Raw genomic sequence first — 16771 nt, 5'->3', positions numbered from 1 at the left:
GTTTAAACTTACTGCTGGACAGCGCGAATGCTGCCGCCAGTTGGCTCGTTTGCGCAAAGCGAGTCAACGTAATGACGTGCCAAGTGGGATGACGGCCTTCTTCACGTAGTCACTCACGTGACTCCGAAGTAAAATTCAGATTGATGTTATATTTCACAAGTTATTGACATTTAAATGTTTTTAAAAAAATGCACGTTGAGAACAGTAACTTGACAGATGCTGTGACAGTTAATGGGAGATTCTGGCAGTTTGACATTACAATGGGATCATAAGCTGCCGTGAACAGTCCACCCGACAATCTCAGCTGCCAATCAACAGTGTTGGGATAAGCTCCACCCAGCGCAATGAGAGATTTCCTACATTGTTGTAAGGAATGGGCGGGAGTGGAGGAGAGTAGGAGAGGAAATGTTATTTAAACATTTATTTAGTGGGGGTGTGCAGTAGGGGAGAGGTGATGGAGGGAGTGACAGGGTAGGGGAAAGGAGAGAGGTGAGGGAGTGAGTGGAGGAGGGAAGGAGGAGAAGGGAGAGAAGAGGTAGGGTGAAGACGGGGGGGGGGGGGGAGTGGATGAGCCATGCCTGCGCAGTTGGAGGCTATGGTTGAGTGGCGGAAGATTGTGTTGGGGGAACAGGGAGTGGTGGAAACGGGTTGCGCTGCTGAAACGGTTGAGTGGTGCAATATTGCAATGGGGAATGGGTCCGGGGAGTAGGGAAGGGAGGGTGGGAGGATTGACAGAGGGTAGGGAGTGACTGAGGGTAGGGGAAAGGAGAGGGAGGTAGAGGCAAGGGAGGGAGTGGAGGAGAGGAGGAGGAGAGGGGAGAGAAGAGGAAGGGTGAATTGGAGGGGGAGAGAGTGTTGAGAGATGAGGGGAAATGAGCCGTGCCTGTGCAGTTGGGAGCTATAGGTGAGTGGTGGAACATTGCATTGGGGAAACAGGTGAATGGTGGAAATGGGTTGCGTTGGGAGAACGAGTGAGTGGTGGATTGTTGCGTTGGGGGAACGGAGCCCAACGGGTCCCACTTGGTCTAGTATGACAATAAAATCAACTTGATGAGGTTTACTTTGTCTAATCGTTTCCTTTTCCATAATTTTGATCAATCAGCCAATTATGTTCAGCACCGACTAAGATTTCTCACACTGCAACCAATTTTTTCCAATTCTTGATTATTTCCTAAATTAACCAGAATTGTACCTCTCTTGTTGGGCTTTGTGGACATTCTAGCTCTTTAAGCATAAACATTCATCTATTTCAAGACCTCCCTGTGACACTTTAATAATCTGAGCACATGCACCATGGTTTATTTGGTCTTTAGTTTCTAGATTTACACTATTTAAAAGGTACTAGTTTTTAGGTCTAAAGTGAATGACCTTAATGCAGGGGTCAGCAACCTACAACGTGCCGGATCCGGCCCTTAACACGAAATCATCCGGCCACTCAGGCGTATTTTCTTTCCGTCATCTAGACTTCTTTGGACTATTTAATACTGTTGGCCAGCGACGTAAAGACTTGCTTTAATGTTCCTAGCAAATTGTTTGATGATACAAAAAATTGGAACTGATATTAATGGGCCCATAGGTTAGTTGGATTGGTGGGCAAGGTTCCACTGATTTACTGCAACTCGGTGGCGCAGCGGTAGAGTTCCTGCCTGACAGAAAATGCAGCGCCGGAGACCCGGGTTTGATCCCGACTATGGGTGCTGTCTGCAAGCAATCTACCCGTGTGACCGGGAGACCAGGAGAATAATGTATATTTAAAAAAAATGTCCCTAGTGGGTGCAAGATAGTGTTAATGTGCGGGGATCGCTGGCCGGCACGGATATGGTGGGCCAAAGGAGCTCTTTCCATGCTGTATCTCTAATAGTGCAGTTGCAGCGGCTGCGGTGCCTGGCTGGTGCTCAGCAGGCCATGGAACCATCCATCCCCGCGGGGGAGGGTTAGGGTCAGGGACAGGGCCACGGCCGCCCTCCACAAAGACGTTGGTTCGTGTGGACGCAGCAGACAGGAATCCAGCGGTAAATGGATGGGACTGGACCTTAAAGAAGAGGGAGAGGATGGGGGAAAGGTAGAGGGGGAGGAGAAGAGAGGGAGAGGTGGGGAGGGAATGGGGAGAGGAGAGGAGGGGGAAGGAGAGAGGAGGGGGGAAGGAGAGATGGGGAGAGAGGGGGAGGAGGAGGAGAGGGGGAGGATGGGTGGAGGAAAGGGGGGGGAGGAGGGGAGGGAGAGAGGGGGTGGAGAGAGGGGGAGAGGAGGTGGAGGAGAGAGGAAGGGGAGTTGGGGGAGAGAGGGGAAGGGGGGGAGAGTAGAGAGGGGGTGGAGGAGAGGAAATGTAGATGGAGAGGTGGAGAGAGGGGGAGGAGAAAGAGAGGGAGAGTAGAGGGAAGAGAGAGGGGGAGGAGAAAAAGTAAATGGGGCAGGGGGAAGAGAGGGTAACAAGGGGTCTGCATGGTTTAGGACAGAGGGGTGAGAGTAGTTTCAATACCAGTGTGTCAAACTAACTGCTATGTTCAATAGACATAATATTGCTTAAATATATAAATATGTCAAAGTATAGTTAATATGTATTATTATTACCTCCATTTATTAACTATGGTGATAGATGTGGCCCGCAATCTGTTCACGCACATGGGTCCTGGCCCCTATGCAGAACAAGGTTGCCCACCCCTGCCTTAATACATCCTTTCTATTTCATTTGTCATGCTTTTCCCATTCACTTAATACATTGATATATTTTTGTAATTTAATGTTTCCATCTGTACTGGTAACAATACATCTTCATGCTATCAGTAATTTTGTATCATAGTTTTTTTTTTAACCCAATTAGGGATAGAGATACAGAAACAGACCTTTTTATGGCATTAAGCATTTATTGCATATTCTCAATTATCTCTAAACTGAGTGGCTTGCTTGGTCATTTTATGGGTCAGTGGCAGTCAAACATTTTACCATGGGTCTGCAGTATTTAATTGGCCAGAATATGTAAGAACTGGGGAAGGAAAGCATGTGTTCCTTGACTAAAGAACATTAGTAAAGATCCTGAAGGGTGAAGGCAGTTCCTTGCAAGAAATCATTAGTTGTCAACTATCAAATAGAATCCTATCCATTATCTCCACTCATGTTTGGTTGCAATTTTGCCAGATTTTTAACTCGAGGTTCCAGTCATTTCCAGCAACATATGTTGATATAAACTGCCTGCAAATCCTTGCCTTCCACTCTCAACTTTCTAAAAAATGGAGGACACGGAGAAAATCAATACTCATGTCTAAAGGAATGTTTCAAAATCAAAAAGCTTTGCAAAACAGGATGCTGGTAACTGGAACATCAACTAACTATTGTTTGAACTCAAGATAGGCATAAAATGCTGGAGTAACTCAGCGTGACGGGCAGCATCTCTGGAGAGAAGGGATGGGTGACGTGTCAGATCGAGTACTTTCTTCAGTCAAAAAGTCACGGGAAAGGAAAACGGGAGATAAAGAAGATGATACAGAGAGATATAGAACAAATGATTGAAAAATATGCAAATAAATAACAATGATAAAAGAAACAGGTCAATGATAAAAGAAACAGACTGACCTTTCTGTCCAAGGCCTCCTTCATTGTCAAAATGTGGCTAAACGCGAATTGGAGGAGTAGCATCTCATATTTCATTTGGGCAGCTTACAACCGAGAGTATGACTCTTGATTTCTTTAACTCCCAAGTAACCCCTGCATTCCCTCTCCCTCCATCCCTCCCCCACCGCAGGTCACGCCAGCATTTCATTCTCACCTCGCTACAGCTAACAATAACCCGTTTCCTTTATCATTGTTTTTTTTTTGCATATCTTTCATTCATTTGGTCTGTATCTCTCTACATCATCGTCTATATCTCTTGTTGCCCTTTCCCGTGACTTTCAGTCTGAAGAAGGGTCTTGACCCGAAACATCACCCATTACTTCTCTCCAGAGATGCTGCCTGTTGCACCGAATTATTCCAGCATTTTGTGTCTATCTTTGGATTAAACCAGCATCTGCAGTTCATTCCTACACATATTGTAAGAAATCAGCAGAATCTGTGGAGACATGAGGGTTGGGTGCGTCGAGGAAAGATAGCCAGCATAAAGAAGAGAGAGGGAGGGGTTGGACAAGGGCTTGGAGGTGATAGATGGAACCAGGTGGGAGATGATGAGCCGATGAAACCAGGTGGGTGTGGGAGGGGTGAGGTAGGAGCTCTGAGACAGAGGCTGGAGGTTGTAGATATAAATAGATATGGGAGAAAAAGCATGGATGGAATCAGGTGGGAAGGGGAAGAGAGAGGAGGGGATGGAAGGGGTAGAGACAGAGACTGGAAGGTCATATGTGTAAAAGAAACATGAGGGTGTGGGTTACTTGAAATCTTTGGACAGCTTTAGTTAAGATCTTTGCAATGTTCTTACCTTCCTATATAATCCTTAAATCCTCTCTGATTTCAGGAATGTTTTCTCTTCATTCCTATTATATCCACTTATCAAAGCACAAAGTGCTGGAGGAACTCAGCAGGTCTAGTAACATTTGGGGAAGAAATATTCAGGCAGCATTTTGGGTTGGGACCTTTCTTCAGACTTATTCCTGATTAACTAAATTTGGTTAGTCCCCATATTTGATATAAATTTGATTTCCATGGAATGCCTTCATTTTCCGGAGAGCTAATAGGACTTGATGTTTCAATCCCTGTAGTAGGTGGGCACTCTTGATATTTGCAGTGGGATTGTAGTGGTGAAAGGTAGGGTAGGCATGTCATTGGGGTTATCAGGTGGGAACCCTCCTTCTTTGACATTTAATTGATAAGCACACAACGTCTCCAGAGGGCTCAACGGTGATACCTGGCGTACCAGGTACACCCCCCTCAATTCCATACCCTCCTGTCTTCATCCTGCAGCCCAATTGTTATCTTTCCTTTTGATCCAAAGCCAATTACTAATTTTTCCTGCCGAATTTGATAGTGACTTGATTGCTTGTTGGAGGGAGCAATCCCTCACCCCCATTTTCTTTAATAGCCTGGTCGTAGATGTAGCAGCAAATCCCCTGCATCCCACTTCTACAGGGAAAATCTTGGTCTTCCAGCCATTCTGGGCAGCTTCAGTTGCCAGTTCAGAGTACTTGGTCTTTTTCCCCTCATAAGCTTCTTCAACACCATCTTCCCATATGCCAACTTGGACCACAGGACCATGTCTGGCCGGAGTGTTGTAGCCAAAATGTCTGGGGGAAACACAAGCATTTTTTCCACATCCACTTCCATTTTCCAATCCTGAGCAGGCTGCAGAATGCTTGCACCCTTTGATGTTATCTGGTGCTCTGGATGTTGGCCTGCTGGTACAAATGTTGTGAAGTCAACATTTCCTGTTGATTTTTGTGGGGAAGCATTTGTGATCGTTCGCCTCTGTTCCAGGATTGATGCCAGCTGCCTGAGAACTTCGTTATGCCGCCAAGTGTAATGCCCTTGGGCAAGGCTCGTAGTGCATCCTGTTAAAATGTGCCTTAGTGTTGCAGGTACTTGGCAAAGGGAGCAAGCCGGGTCTTCTCCGAACCACTGCTTCAGTTTTCGGGTGATGGTAGAACATCATAAGTGTCTCTGATGACAAAACTTAGCCAAGATCCCTCCATTTGCCAGATATCATGCCAGCTGAGTTTTCTCTTTTCCAGGCTCTCCCAGTTAGTCCATTGGCCCTGCTTGGCCATTGAGATGGCCTTGGCGTGTCGATCTGCCTCCTCCCGTCTTCTCAACTCCTCCACCACGAGCCGTCTCTTCTGCACTGATGTTGCCTTGTGCCATTGAGGAGCTTTTGGGATGAGCCCGAGCCCGAATCTCCCATGTTGGACTTGGCCAACTACATCCCGGAAATGAAGAGCAGACTTAGCACTCTGAACGGCTTCAGATGGGGTCCACTTCCACCCCGCTGCCACACGGGGTGGGGGGGGTGGGGGGGCGCTGTTCGAATAACAGTATCTTCAGATTCAGTAAGGGTCATGACCAACCTTGCTTTAGTGCATTTGAACTCTTCCACAAGACCTGCAAATGGTAATTCCAATTTGCCACTCCCGTACAGGCCGACAGCACTTAAGCATCGGGGAAGAGGAGGAAGCCACTGTTTCACATGTGTGCTGATCATTCTTTCCAGCTTTTCCACTTTGTTGATGGGGATTTCATACATAGTTAGAGGCCGCATGATTCTTGGTAGTATGCCAAATTGGAAGCACCATAGCTTGAGTTTTCCTGTTAGCAAGGTCTTGTTGATGCAAGCTATATGCATGATGGTATACCCTTTTGAGTTGTTCAAACTGCTTGGTGTCCTTGAGCTTTGCATCATACCATCGGCCCAAACTCTTCACTGGCATTTCTGATTGGAACAGTTGGAACAGGTATTCTGTCAATATGAAATCTTTGATCCTTGACTTGGCCTTTGACAATGGAGATGCTTCTGTACTTGCTGGGTTTAATTTTCATCCTTGCCCATGTTATGTTTTGATGAAGTTTTTCCAGACGTCTCTTGGTGCAGTGGACAGTTGTCGTTAGTGTTGTTATATCATCCATATAGGCTCATATAAGTGGCAATAGCTGACCACACGGTAGCCGTTTTCCTCCCACAACCCATTTTGTTTCTCTGATAATGAGCTCCATTGCCATAGTGAAGGTCAATGGAGAGATGGTCTGCCCCACCATGATGCCTACTTCATGGTTGCCACGTTGTGGTAAAGTCTGATGTTGTGAGACAAAATTTCAGATCCTGGAAGTAGTTTTTTACCAAAATTGTTGTTATTGCAGGCACCTGAATTCAAAAGCAGTCCACAATAGCGAATGAGAAACTGATTCATAGGTGTTGGCCTGGTCGAGGAACAAGACATGCAGATTCTTTCGTTCTTTCTTAGCAGTCTGGATTTGATGCCATATGACACTGGTATGTTCAAGGCATCCCGAGAAGCCTGCTATGCCAGCCTTTTGGATTGACGTATCAATGAAATGGTTTTGTTTCAGATACTTTGTAAGTCTTTTCGCCACCACACTAAAAAAGATCTTGCCTTCTATGTTAAGAAGGTATATTTGCCGAAACTGTTTGATGGTGGACAAACTTTTTTCTTTTGGGATCTTCGCCAGGCTTTGGGAACAACTTGCTTTTCCCAAGCAACCCTCATGTTCTTCCAGAGGAATTTCAGAATATCTGGGGCATTCTTGTAGACACAATACGGAACACCATTAGGGCCTGGTGCAGAGGCCGTTTTTGCCTTCCTCACTACTTCCTTTACCTCACTCAGCTTGAGAGGGCTGATGTCAAATTGATGTTGTGGGGGTGAGATTGGTGCAATGTCTGCGGGGACAGAAATCGGTTCATCTTTTAACTCATCAGTGTGGATGGTTCTGATGTGCCCTTTAACCTTTTTTTGACGGTTTCAGGGATCCGCTTTTCTCTTTTGTGAAAATGCCTTTCACAAACTTAAAAGGGATCTTTGTAGGTCTGTTCTTGCTTTTTACTTCTTTTTGCGTCATTTCCTTAAATTCTCCGCTCTGTGCAGCTTCGAGAGCCTCTTAGGTCCTCTTGAAGCAGGTTGTTGCCCTCCCTTTTTTCTGCTGTTGCTTTTTTACACACCTTCCTCAGGCCTCTTCTTTCTTTTACAAATCGTTGGAATTCCTGGAGATGACGGGACTTGGGGGGGGGGGGGAGAAGTCCTACTGTTCCTTCTCACCACATTTCTTTTTCCATAGTTGTAGACTAGATCACCCATCTTCTCCAACTTCTTTTCTGCTGAACCCTTGATTCCACTTAAGATTAGGCTCAGATCTGCATTGATGGTTTCCCACTCCTTGCTGTTAGACTTTGGCCATTTCACCAATGGCTTATGTCCTTGCATGTTCTCCACATGACCATGTGCCTGGTTGTGTCTTGGACTGTTGCCTGAAACGTCTGCCACATCCCATGTGATGCAATATTAATGCAATGTCGATTTCTTCAGTTTAATGCACAGATCAGTGTTAACTGTTTTCAATTGTGTCATATTGATCCTGATCACCTTAATTTCATACTTCCTTTTGACTAATTAGCAGTCATTTTTTAACTATCTGTAACTTTTTCAGTCACCAGAATGTGTAGGTTTTCCTTTTTGTTATTTTAAAGAGTTCTGATGTCATCAGAACATGACGATGAAAGAAACAGGAGCAGGAATTAACCAATTGGTTATTAGGCCTGCTTCATCACAAAGTAATTAAATGTGTTACTGAGCCAAAAGAAAGACATCCATCAAGGGGCAAGGTTTCCATGAATGGGCAAGTAGTCGGTAGATGGATATGAAACCGTGAAGTTATCCACTTTGGAAGGAAGAATAAAAAAACAAATTATTATTCAAATATAGTGAGGCTACAAAATGTGCCAGGAAAGTTACGGGGGTTCTAGTACATTAAAAGCATTCTGGGAGCTTTCCTGAGTACTGACTGTGCCTGCAAGCTAATCCTTGTTTCTTATGCAATGAAAGGTTTCCAGCGAGATGGGTTACATGCAGGCAAGTGAGACTGGTTCAAAAGGTAACTTGGTCAGTACAGATGGGCTGAGCCGCAAAAGTTTTTTTCCTTGTTATGTACTACAGCTCTGTGCACTCGTACTCCCAGATTTCTTTGTACCATAACATTTAGATGCACTCCATTTAAATAATCCATTGCTTTTTCAATCTACCTTCCAAATAGGCTACCTTTACATTTTCACAATTTCTATTCCATCTGAAACCTCCTTGCACATTCATACACTCCTTGCCTCTTGAGTTTCGTATTGTTTTTGGTTGTCATAACAAATTCTTACATTCTCACTTTGTATTGACATTCTGTAGTTGTACCCATTTACAGATATGGCTAATTTACAACGAAGGTCTATTTCATAGTGTTCATGCGATTCCTATTACTCAGTGTAAAGAGACCTTGCTGCAACAGCACAGTAACCATGAAAGCGGAGTCCAATTTTCCTAATTAAGGTTTTTCACGTTGTGAAAACCTACCTAATTCAGTGTAATAGTGGTGGGCCTCATATCTTGGTGGCTATTCCATACATTATCATGGACCTATTGTGAACGAGAACAACATTTTTTAGTAAACCATCTATCTGTCTATACCATTACTAAAACTCATCTTGTGCTCTTCCGGTTTGCATTTTGTTTTAATTTGCGCAAAAACGGTACCCTATATCGCTAGGATTTTTTCGCCACCTTACTCACCCGTTCTCCTCTGCTCCAAGCGCACCAAGTTTTGATCGGTGGAATATTACAAAAGTTATGCAAGCTTAGAAATCATGAGATCAGCAGATCAATCACCGGGGCGAGAGGAATAAATCCCGGAGGCGGGGCTGAGTCCAGAGTTCGTGAGTGAGAGAGTCCAAAAGCCATGAGTGAGAGGGCCCAGTCTCCCAGCCGCCCAGCCGCCCAGTCCAAGAGCTGCCGAGCCCAAGAGCCACCCACCCAGCCCGAGAGCCGCACAGCCTGAGAGCCGCCCAGCCTCCCAGCCGGAGAGCCACCCGGACCGAGAACCGCCCAGCCCGAGAGCCGCCTAGTCGCCCGGCCTGAGAGCCACCCAGGCCCCCAGCCTGAGAGCCATCCAGCCACCCAGCACGAGAGCCCTCCACACAACTCCTCCCCCCCACAAAACCCCTCCTCCCATACAACCCTTTCCCCCCAACACTCTTCCCATCCACAACCCCCCCCACCCACAACCCTTCCCCCCAACCCCTCCCACTCCACAACCCCTACCACCTCACAACCCTTCCCACCCCACAAACCCACCCCCAACAACCCCTCCTTCCCACAGCCCCTCCCACAAACCCTCCCCCCCCACACAACCCCTCCCCCCACAACTCCTACCCCCACAACCCCTCCCCTTCACAACCCCTCCCCCCCACAACACCACCACCCACAACCCTTCCCCACCACCACTCCCCAGCTCCACAACGCCTTCCCACCCCCATACACCCCCACTCACCACCTCCCCCAGACCACCCACTCCCCCCCGCCCACACACATACCCAATCCTCTTCCACCCCACACCCCCCTTGCCACACACCCTGTCCCTCCCCTCCTCCCCCTCTCCACTCCTCCCCTTCTCCCCTCCCACACATGAAGAGGAGGTGGAGGGAGTGCTGGGGGATGAGGGGAAATGAGCCGCGCCTGCACAGTTAGGGGCTATGGGTGAGTGGTGGAATATTGCGTTGGGGAATGTGTTGTGTCGGGAGACAAGGCCTCCCGTGTGACTGGGTCCCACTTAGTCTAGTTTCCAATAATATCATTATTCCAGATGAGTATGAAGAGGGTGTGTGGGCAAAAGAGGTAATATTCTTGTTAAAATTAATGGTAGTGAAATGAAAGTTGAAACTGATGCTTTTAAAGAGATCTAATATAGAAAACAATATATTATGAATTGCACATTTAAAAAATATCTAAATAATAAAAGAGCCATAACTATCTCGGCAGATAGCTTTAAGATGCAGAGCACGTTAATAAAGCATTAATAGAAAACTGTGTTTTATTGGTGAACCATAGAACAATAACAACACAGATGGAGTCTGTACCAGTTCTATATGACAGCAAAGTTTAAGAGGCATTTGAACAGGCACATGAATGGGTAGAAACTAGAAATACATGGACCATGTGCAGGTAGAAGGGATTAGTTTGATTTGACATCATAGTTGACACATATATGGTGAGCCAAAGGGCGTGTTCGGGTGCTGTAATGTTCTATGTTCTAAAGGTAAACTTATTAGTTCCACACCTCTGCCTTGCAAACAAGTATGTGAACACATAAATCAGAAACAGTATTTGGTCACGCAGTCCCTGCCATTTAATAAGTTCACCATTGATCTGATTGCAACCTCAACTGCACTTTCTTGTCAGCCTGCAGTAATTCTCACCCTGATGTTTATTTATCTACTTCTACCATTAAATTGTACAAAGCCTCCGCTTTTCGTTCTTTGAGAATGAAGGATCCAACGACTCATGGCTTTGGGAAAAAAAACACATTTCAACTCTTCCTTAAATGGGTGACCCCTATTTTGAAATGATGACCCCTGCTTCCGGATTCTCCCATGACAGAAAATATCTTGCCCACGTCCATAGTGTTAAAAGTCTTTGGGATCTCATATCTTTCAATCAAATCACCTCTCTCTCACGTAAACTCCTGCAGATACAAGGCCAACCTGTCCAATCTTTCTTCATAAGATACCATGTGCATTTTAGGAGTCATTCCAGTAAACATTCTTTGGACCACTTAAAACAGATTGATATCCTTCTTTAAATAAGGAGGCATGTATTTTACACAAAATTTTTGAGGTGGTCTCAACTGTGGGATGTATACTTGAACCATAAACCATAATCTTATTATTTATGTAATCAATAACAGTTTATTACCTTTTCCAAATACTTATTATATCTGCATTGAAGGTGTTTACACATCATCATGCAGAAAGACATCCAGAACCCTCTACATTTCAGAGCTCTATGATTTCTCACCATTGATATAATGTATTATTACTTTACATTTCCTGCTATGATGATTTTCACTTCCTCACGCATTATACTTCTTTCGCCAGATGTTCGCCCACTGACTTAACCTTCCTACAACTCTTTGTTGCTTCATTATGTCCTCTTCATAAACAGATATACCTTATTTGATGCCTTCATCCGTCATTTTAAAACCTACCTAATTCGGTGTAATGTAATAGTGGTGGGCTTCATATCTTGCCTATTCCATACGTCATCACGGTCCTATTGTGAATGAGAACAACATTCTTTAGTGAACCATCTCCAATAATATAATTATTCCATATGTATGAAGAGGGTGTGTGGGCAAAAGAGGTAATATTCTAGTTCAAACTGAAGTAGTGAAATGAAAGTTTAAACTGATGTTTTTAAAGAGATCTAATATAGAAAACAATATATTATGAATGGCACATTTTTTTAAACTATAAATAATAAAATTTCTATTATTATCTATCCATATCCATATCACTATAAAACTCTGATCTTCGATGTGTGTGTGTGTGTGTTTGTGTGTAATCACATCTTCTCGAAAAAACGACGCGCTAACGGTAAAATGTTTACATATTCTGATAGAGATTTATCCCGTGGAGTCCAAAATTGTCTTATCTGAAAATATAATGCATTATTTTTCGAGTTATTAATCAAATTTTTCAAAAATCTGAAAAAACCTGGAAAATAAAACCGGCTGGCTTTGGCTGATGATGTGATGTCACAAGGGGTCTGTGCGCTGTGTTTCATGTGCTGCGAGTGATGACACCCCCTTTCCCCCCTCCTCTCACCCGCCCTCCTTTCTATCTCCCATCTTCTCTCCCCCCTCACTCCCCTCCTCTCTCCCCTCCTCTCCCCCTCTCTCCCTCTCCCACTCTCTCTATCTCCGCCCCCTCTCTCTCTATCTCTGCCCCCTCTCTCTCTGCCCTCTCGCTCTACCCCCATCCCACTCCCTCTCTAGACCTGCCTGCGAGTTGGGGGCTATGCGTGAGTGGATAGGATGGGGATGGGGTAAATGGAGCAAATTTATATAAATATTATATCAAGGGGGGTGGTTAATGTGTGTGTTGGGGGGGGGGGGGTGGTTATAGTGTGTGTGATGCTGCAGGCTGCCCCCCTTCCCCGCAACTGCTCATTGAGGGGGCAGGACCCAATGGGTCCCACTAAAACTCTCATCTTGTTTGTTTCTATCTATCCTGGACCTACACCCAAACGGCACACAATAGCACTAAAATGTTTGCACCATCTCACTCATAATTGTCCTGTGGTGGTTTGTGTCAAGTTTCGTTTAGATGATGTTATATTTCACAAGTTATTGACATTTAAAAATTTACAAAACCCCACTTTTGAGAAAAAAATCTTCCCTGTGGTTACAGCTATGACATCACAATGGGATTGGAGCCCTGCTCACAACATTGTTGCTATCCAAGTACACTGTGTCCTGCTGGCCCTAGCAAGTGCAAATGCATTTTTTTCAAGTCACAGTACACTGTTCTGCTAGCTATCAAGTGCAATCATGTTTTTTTTAAGTTTTGAAAATTAGGGAGGGTGAATGAGGCAAAATGAGTAGCCCCTGCGTAGTTGGGGATTATGAATGAGTGGTGGAATATTGCATTGGAGGAACAGGTTGCTTTGGGGGAACAGGTGAGTGGTGGGATATGGCCTTGGAGAACGGGTTGCGTTGGGGGACCAGGCCTCCCTTGGGGGCTATGGATGAGTGGTGGAATATTGTGTTGGGTGGAATATTGCCTTGGAGAATGGGTTGCATTGGGGGACCAGGCCTCCCTTGGGGGCTATGGGTGAGTGATGGAATATTGCACTGTGGGAACGGGTTGCGTTGGGGGACCAGACTTCCCATGTGACAGGCACCCAACGGGTCCAATTTGTAAATAATAATAGAGCCATTATTACATCTGCAAATTGCTTTAAGGTGCAGAACACGTTCATAAAGCATTAAAAGGAAATGTTGCTTTATTGGCGAAGCACAGAACAATTACAGCACAGATGGAGTCTGTACCACTTCTACATGACAGCAAAGTTTAAGAAGCATTTGAACAGGCACATGAATGGGTAGAAAATAGAAATACACGGACCATGTGCAGGTAGAAGGGATTAGTTTGATTTGACATCATAGTTGACACACATATGGTGAGCCAAAGGGCGTGTTCGTGTGCTGCAATGTGCTATGTCCAACCTGTTCAATCTTTCTTCATAAGATACCATGTCCATTCTAGGAGTAATTCCAGTAAACATTGTTTGGACCACTTAAAACAGACTGATATCCTTCTGGAAATAAGGAGGCATGTACTACACAAATAAAGTTGATGTGGTCTCAACTGTGGGATGTGTGCTTGAAGCATAAGCTCCTTATTTTTGTAATCAATAACATTTAGTGACCTTTCCCAAATACTTATTATATCTGCATTTAATGTGTTTACACATCATCATGCACAAAGACACCCAGATCCCTCTACATTTCCGAGCTCTATAATTTCTCACCATTGAGATAATGTATTATTACTTTACATTTCCTGCTAGGGTGGATGATTTTCACTTCCTCACGCATTATACTACATTTGTCAGATGTTTGCCCACTCACTTAACCTATCTACATCTCTTTGTTTCTGTCCTCTTCATCAGCAGATATAGCAATTATACCATTGATGCCTTCATCCATTTCATTTTCAAAGTCAATAAAAATAACATGCCCTTGACCTGCTACATAAAATTAGCATGTTATACCTCCAAAATCCAGGGCAAAGGCTGTTGTTGAAACAATGTTTTTCATCCATAGAATCCATCACAGAATCACTGAAATAGGCCAGTGCTGGACTGCATTCTGACATGCATTAATGCCACCTGCTGGAAACTCCGGTTCCAACTTTGACTTACGTTTCTTGTTATGCAGGAAGTTATCATAAACAGGAAGTCCAGCTCAGAGAGGGTAGATATAGATATAGATATGCCATTTATTGTCACTATACATGTACAGTGAAATTGAAAGCTGCTCGTACTCAGTGCATACATATAATTTAGTACAAAAAACAAGAAACAGAAAAACAAAAACAGAAGGGAGAAGGGGGGGAGGGGGATAGGTGCACAATTCTGCGGCGCTATATACATATATACAGATGGAAGTCCGGGTGTTGGGCTGTGAAGTCAGTGCATGTGTGAATTTGAATTAAGAGTAGTTATAATTTTCGGAAAGCAACTATTTCTGAGTCTATTTGTCCTGGATTTGGTGCACCTATAGCGCCTTCCAGAGGGCAGCAGGTCGAACAGTCCAAACGCAGGATGGGAGCTGTCTTTGATGATCTTCTTTGCCCTGCTAAGGCAGCGGGAGGTGTAGATATCCATCAGGGAGGGGAGAGGGCAACCAATGATCTTCTGCGCTGTCCTAGTTACCCTCTGAAGCCTCTCCCTGTCTGCCATGGTGCAGCTGCCATACCATGCTGTAATGCAGTATGTCAGCAGGCTCTCGATGGACGAGCGGTAGAAGGTCAGCAGCAGGTTAGAGTCCAGGTTGTGCTTCCTGAGGACCCACAGGAAGTGCAGCCGCTGCTGAGCCTTCTTGATGACCGCTGTCGTGTTGTCTGTCCAGGAGATATCAGCAGCGATATGGACGCCGAGAAACCGGAAGGTGTTGACCCTCTCCACACACTCGCCGTTGATGTGTAGGGGGACTAAATCGGTGCTGTGCCTCCTGAAGTCGACAGTGAGCTCTTTTGTTTTCCTGGTGTTCAGAGCCAGATTGTTTTCTGAGCACCAGGTTGTCAACTTCAGGACTTCCTCTCTGTAGGCTGCCTCGTCTCCCTTTGAAATAAGTCCGACTACAGTAGTGTCGTCAGCAAATTTGACGATGCAGTTGTTGTTGTGGGCCGGACTACAGTCGTAGGTGTAGAGACAGTATAAGAGGGGGCTTAGCACACAGCCCTGTGGGGAGCCGGTACTCAACCTGCGAGTGGAGGAGAGGTGGGGGCCGAGTCTCACAGTCTGGGGCCGGTTGGTGAGGAATTCTTTTATCCAGGCACATGTGAGAGTGGGGAGGCCGAGAGTGACCAGTTTACCAATGAGAATGTCCGGAATGATTGTATTAAAAGCTGAGCTATAATCCACAAAGCGCATCCGGACGTAGCTCTGCCCCTGCTCCAGATGGCTCAGCACAGAGTGGAGAGCTACGGTAATGGCGTCTTCTGTGGATCTGTTTTGGCGATAGGCGAATTGGTGGGGGTCGAAGTCTGGTGGTAGATAGTCCTTGATGTGCTGGAGGACCAATCTCTCGAAGCACTTCGTGATTACTGGAGTGAGGGCCACAGGACGGTAGTCATTAAGGCTGGTGATGGGAGACTTCTTCGGCACTGGGACGATTGTGGCTGATTTTAGGCAGGACGGAATAACTGCCTGGTCCAGGGAGAGGTTGAAAATTCTGGTGAAGATGGCAGTGAGCTGGTGGGCGCACGCTTTGAGCACCTTACCAGGTACTCCATCTGGGCCGGTAGCCTTCTTGGGGTTCACTGCCAGGAGCACCCGTCTGACATCGTGCTCCCTGACAGTAAGTGGGGTAGTACAGGAGCCAGGTGAGGGTGGGAACAGGGCTGTAGCAGGTGAATGCTGCTGTTGTGATGTTTCAAAGCGGGAGAAGAAGCAATTTAGCTTTTCTGCCAGCGGCACACTCAGGTCTTCTGACTTTGTGGCACAGCCTCTGTAGTTGGTAATGTCTTGTATGCCCCGCCATACCTCCCGTGTATTATTGCTGGACAAGTGGGACTCTATGCTCCTCTTATGGTCCGCCTTGGCTTTTTTAATACCACTTTTCAGATCGGCTCGAGCAGCCCTGTACAGAGCTCTGTCACCTGACTTGAAGGCAGCATCGCGGGCTCTGAGGAGTGTGCGGACCTGGCTGGACATCCAGGGTTTCTGGTTTGGGAAAACCCGTATGTTTTTGTCCACAGTCACATTTCCGATGCAGAACTTGATATAGTCCAGCACCGATTCTGTGAGAGTTTCCAGATCCTGGTGTTCGAATATGTCCCAGTTTGTCTGTGTAAAGCAGTCCTGTAGATTGGAGAGTGCATTTTCACAGGCCAGGTTGTAACAGATCTTATGGTGGGCCTGGCACTGCGTCTGAGGGGGGTGTAGGCTGGAGAGAGCAGGAGGGAGAGATGATCTGACTGGCCGAGTTGGGGGAGGGGGATGGCTCTATACGCGTGCTTGATATTGGTCAAGACATGATCCAGCGTGTTCACCCCTCTAGTAGAACATTTGACATG

The 16771-nt window shown here is 45.6% G+C and overlaps 1 protein-coding gene across 5 annotated transcripts in view; it reads right to left on the bottom strand.

Annotated features, from left to right (window-relative positions):
• The window catches only part of LOC129715805 (uncharacterized), an 84286-nt gene that overhangs the window by 13704 nt on the left and 53811 nt on the right, over positions 1-16771 (bottom strand). For 2 of the 5 annotated variants that reach the window (XM_055665718.1, XM_055665722.1), the window contains one exon: positions 11696-11738. In XM_055665718.1, coding sequence (XP_055521693.1) covers positions 11731-11738 — 8 coding nt within the window. In that variant the 3' untranslated portion in view covers positions 11696-11730. Of the gene's footprint in view, positions 1-11673; positions 11739-16771 lie in introns of those variants that run through there. The other 3 variants (XM_055665702.1, XM_055665680.1, XM_055665687.1) reach the window with 3 other exon arrangements.

Source organism: Leucoraja erinacea, chromosome 2, assembly GCF_028641065.1.
Source record: "Leucoraja erinacea ecotype New England chromosome 2, Leri_hhj_1, whole genome shotgun sequence".
Taxonomy (NCBI): Eukaryota; Metazoa; Chordata; class Chondrichthyes; order Rajiformes; family Rajidae; genus Leucoraja; species Leucoraja erinaceus.
Note: the sequence above shows the minus strand (reverse complement) of the source record. Positions and strands in the feature narration are given on the sequence as shown.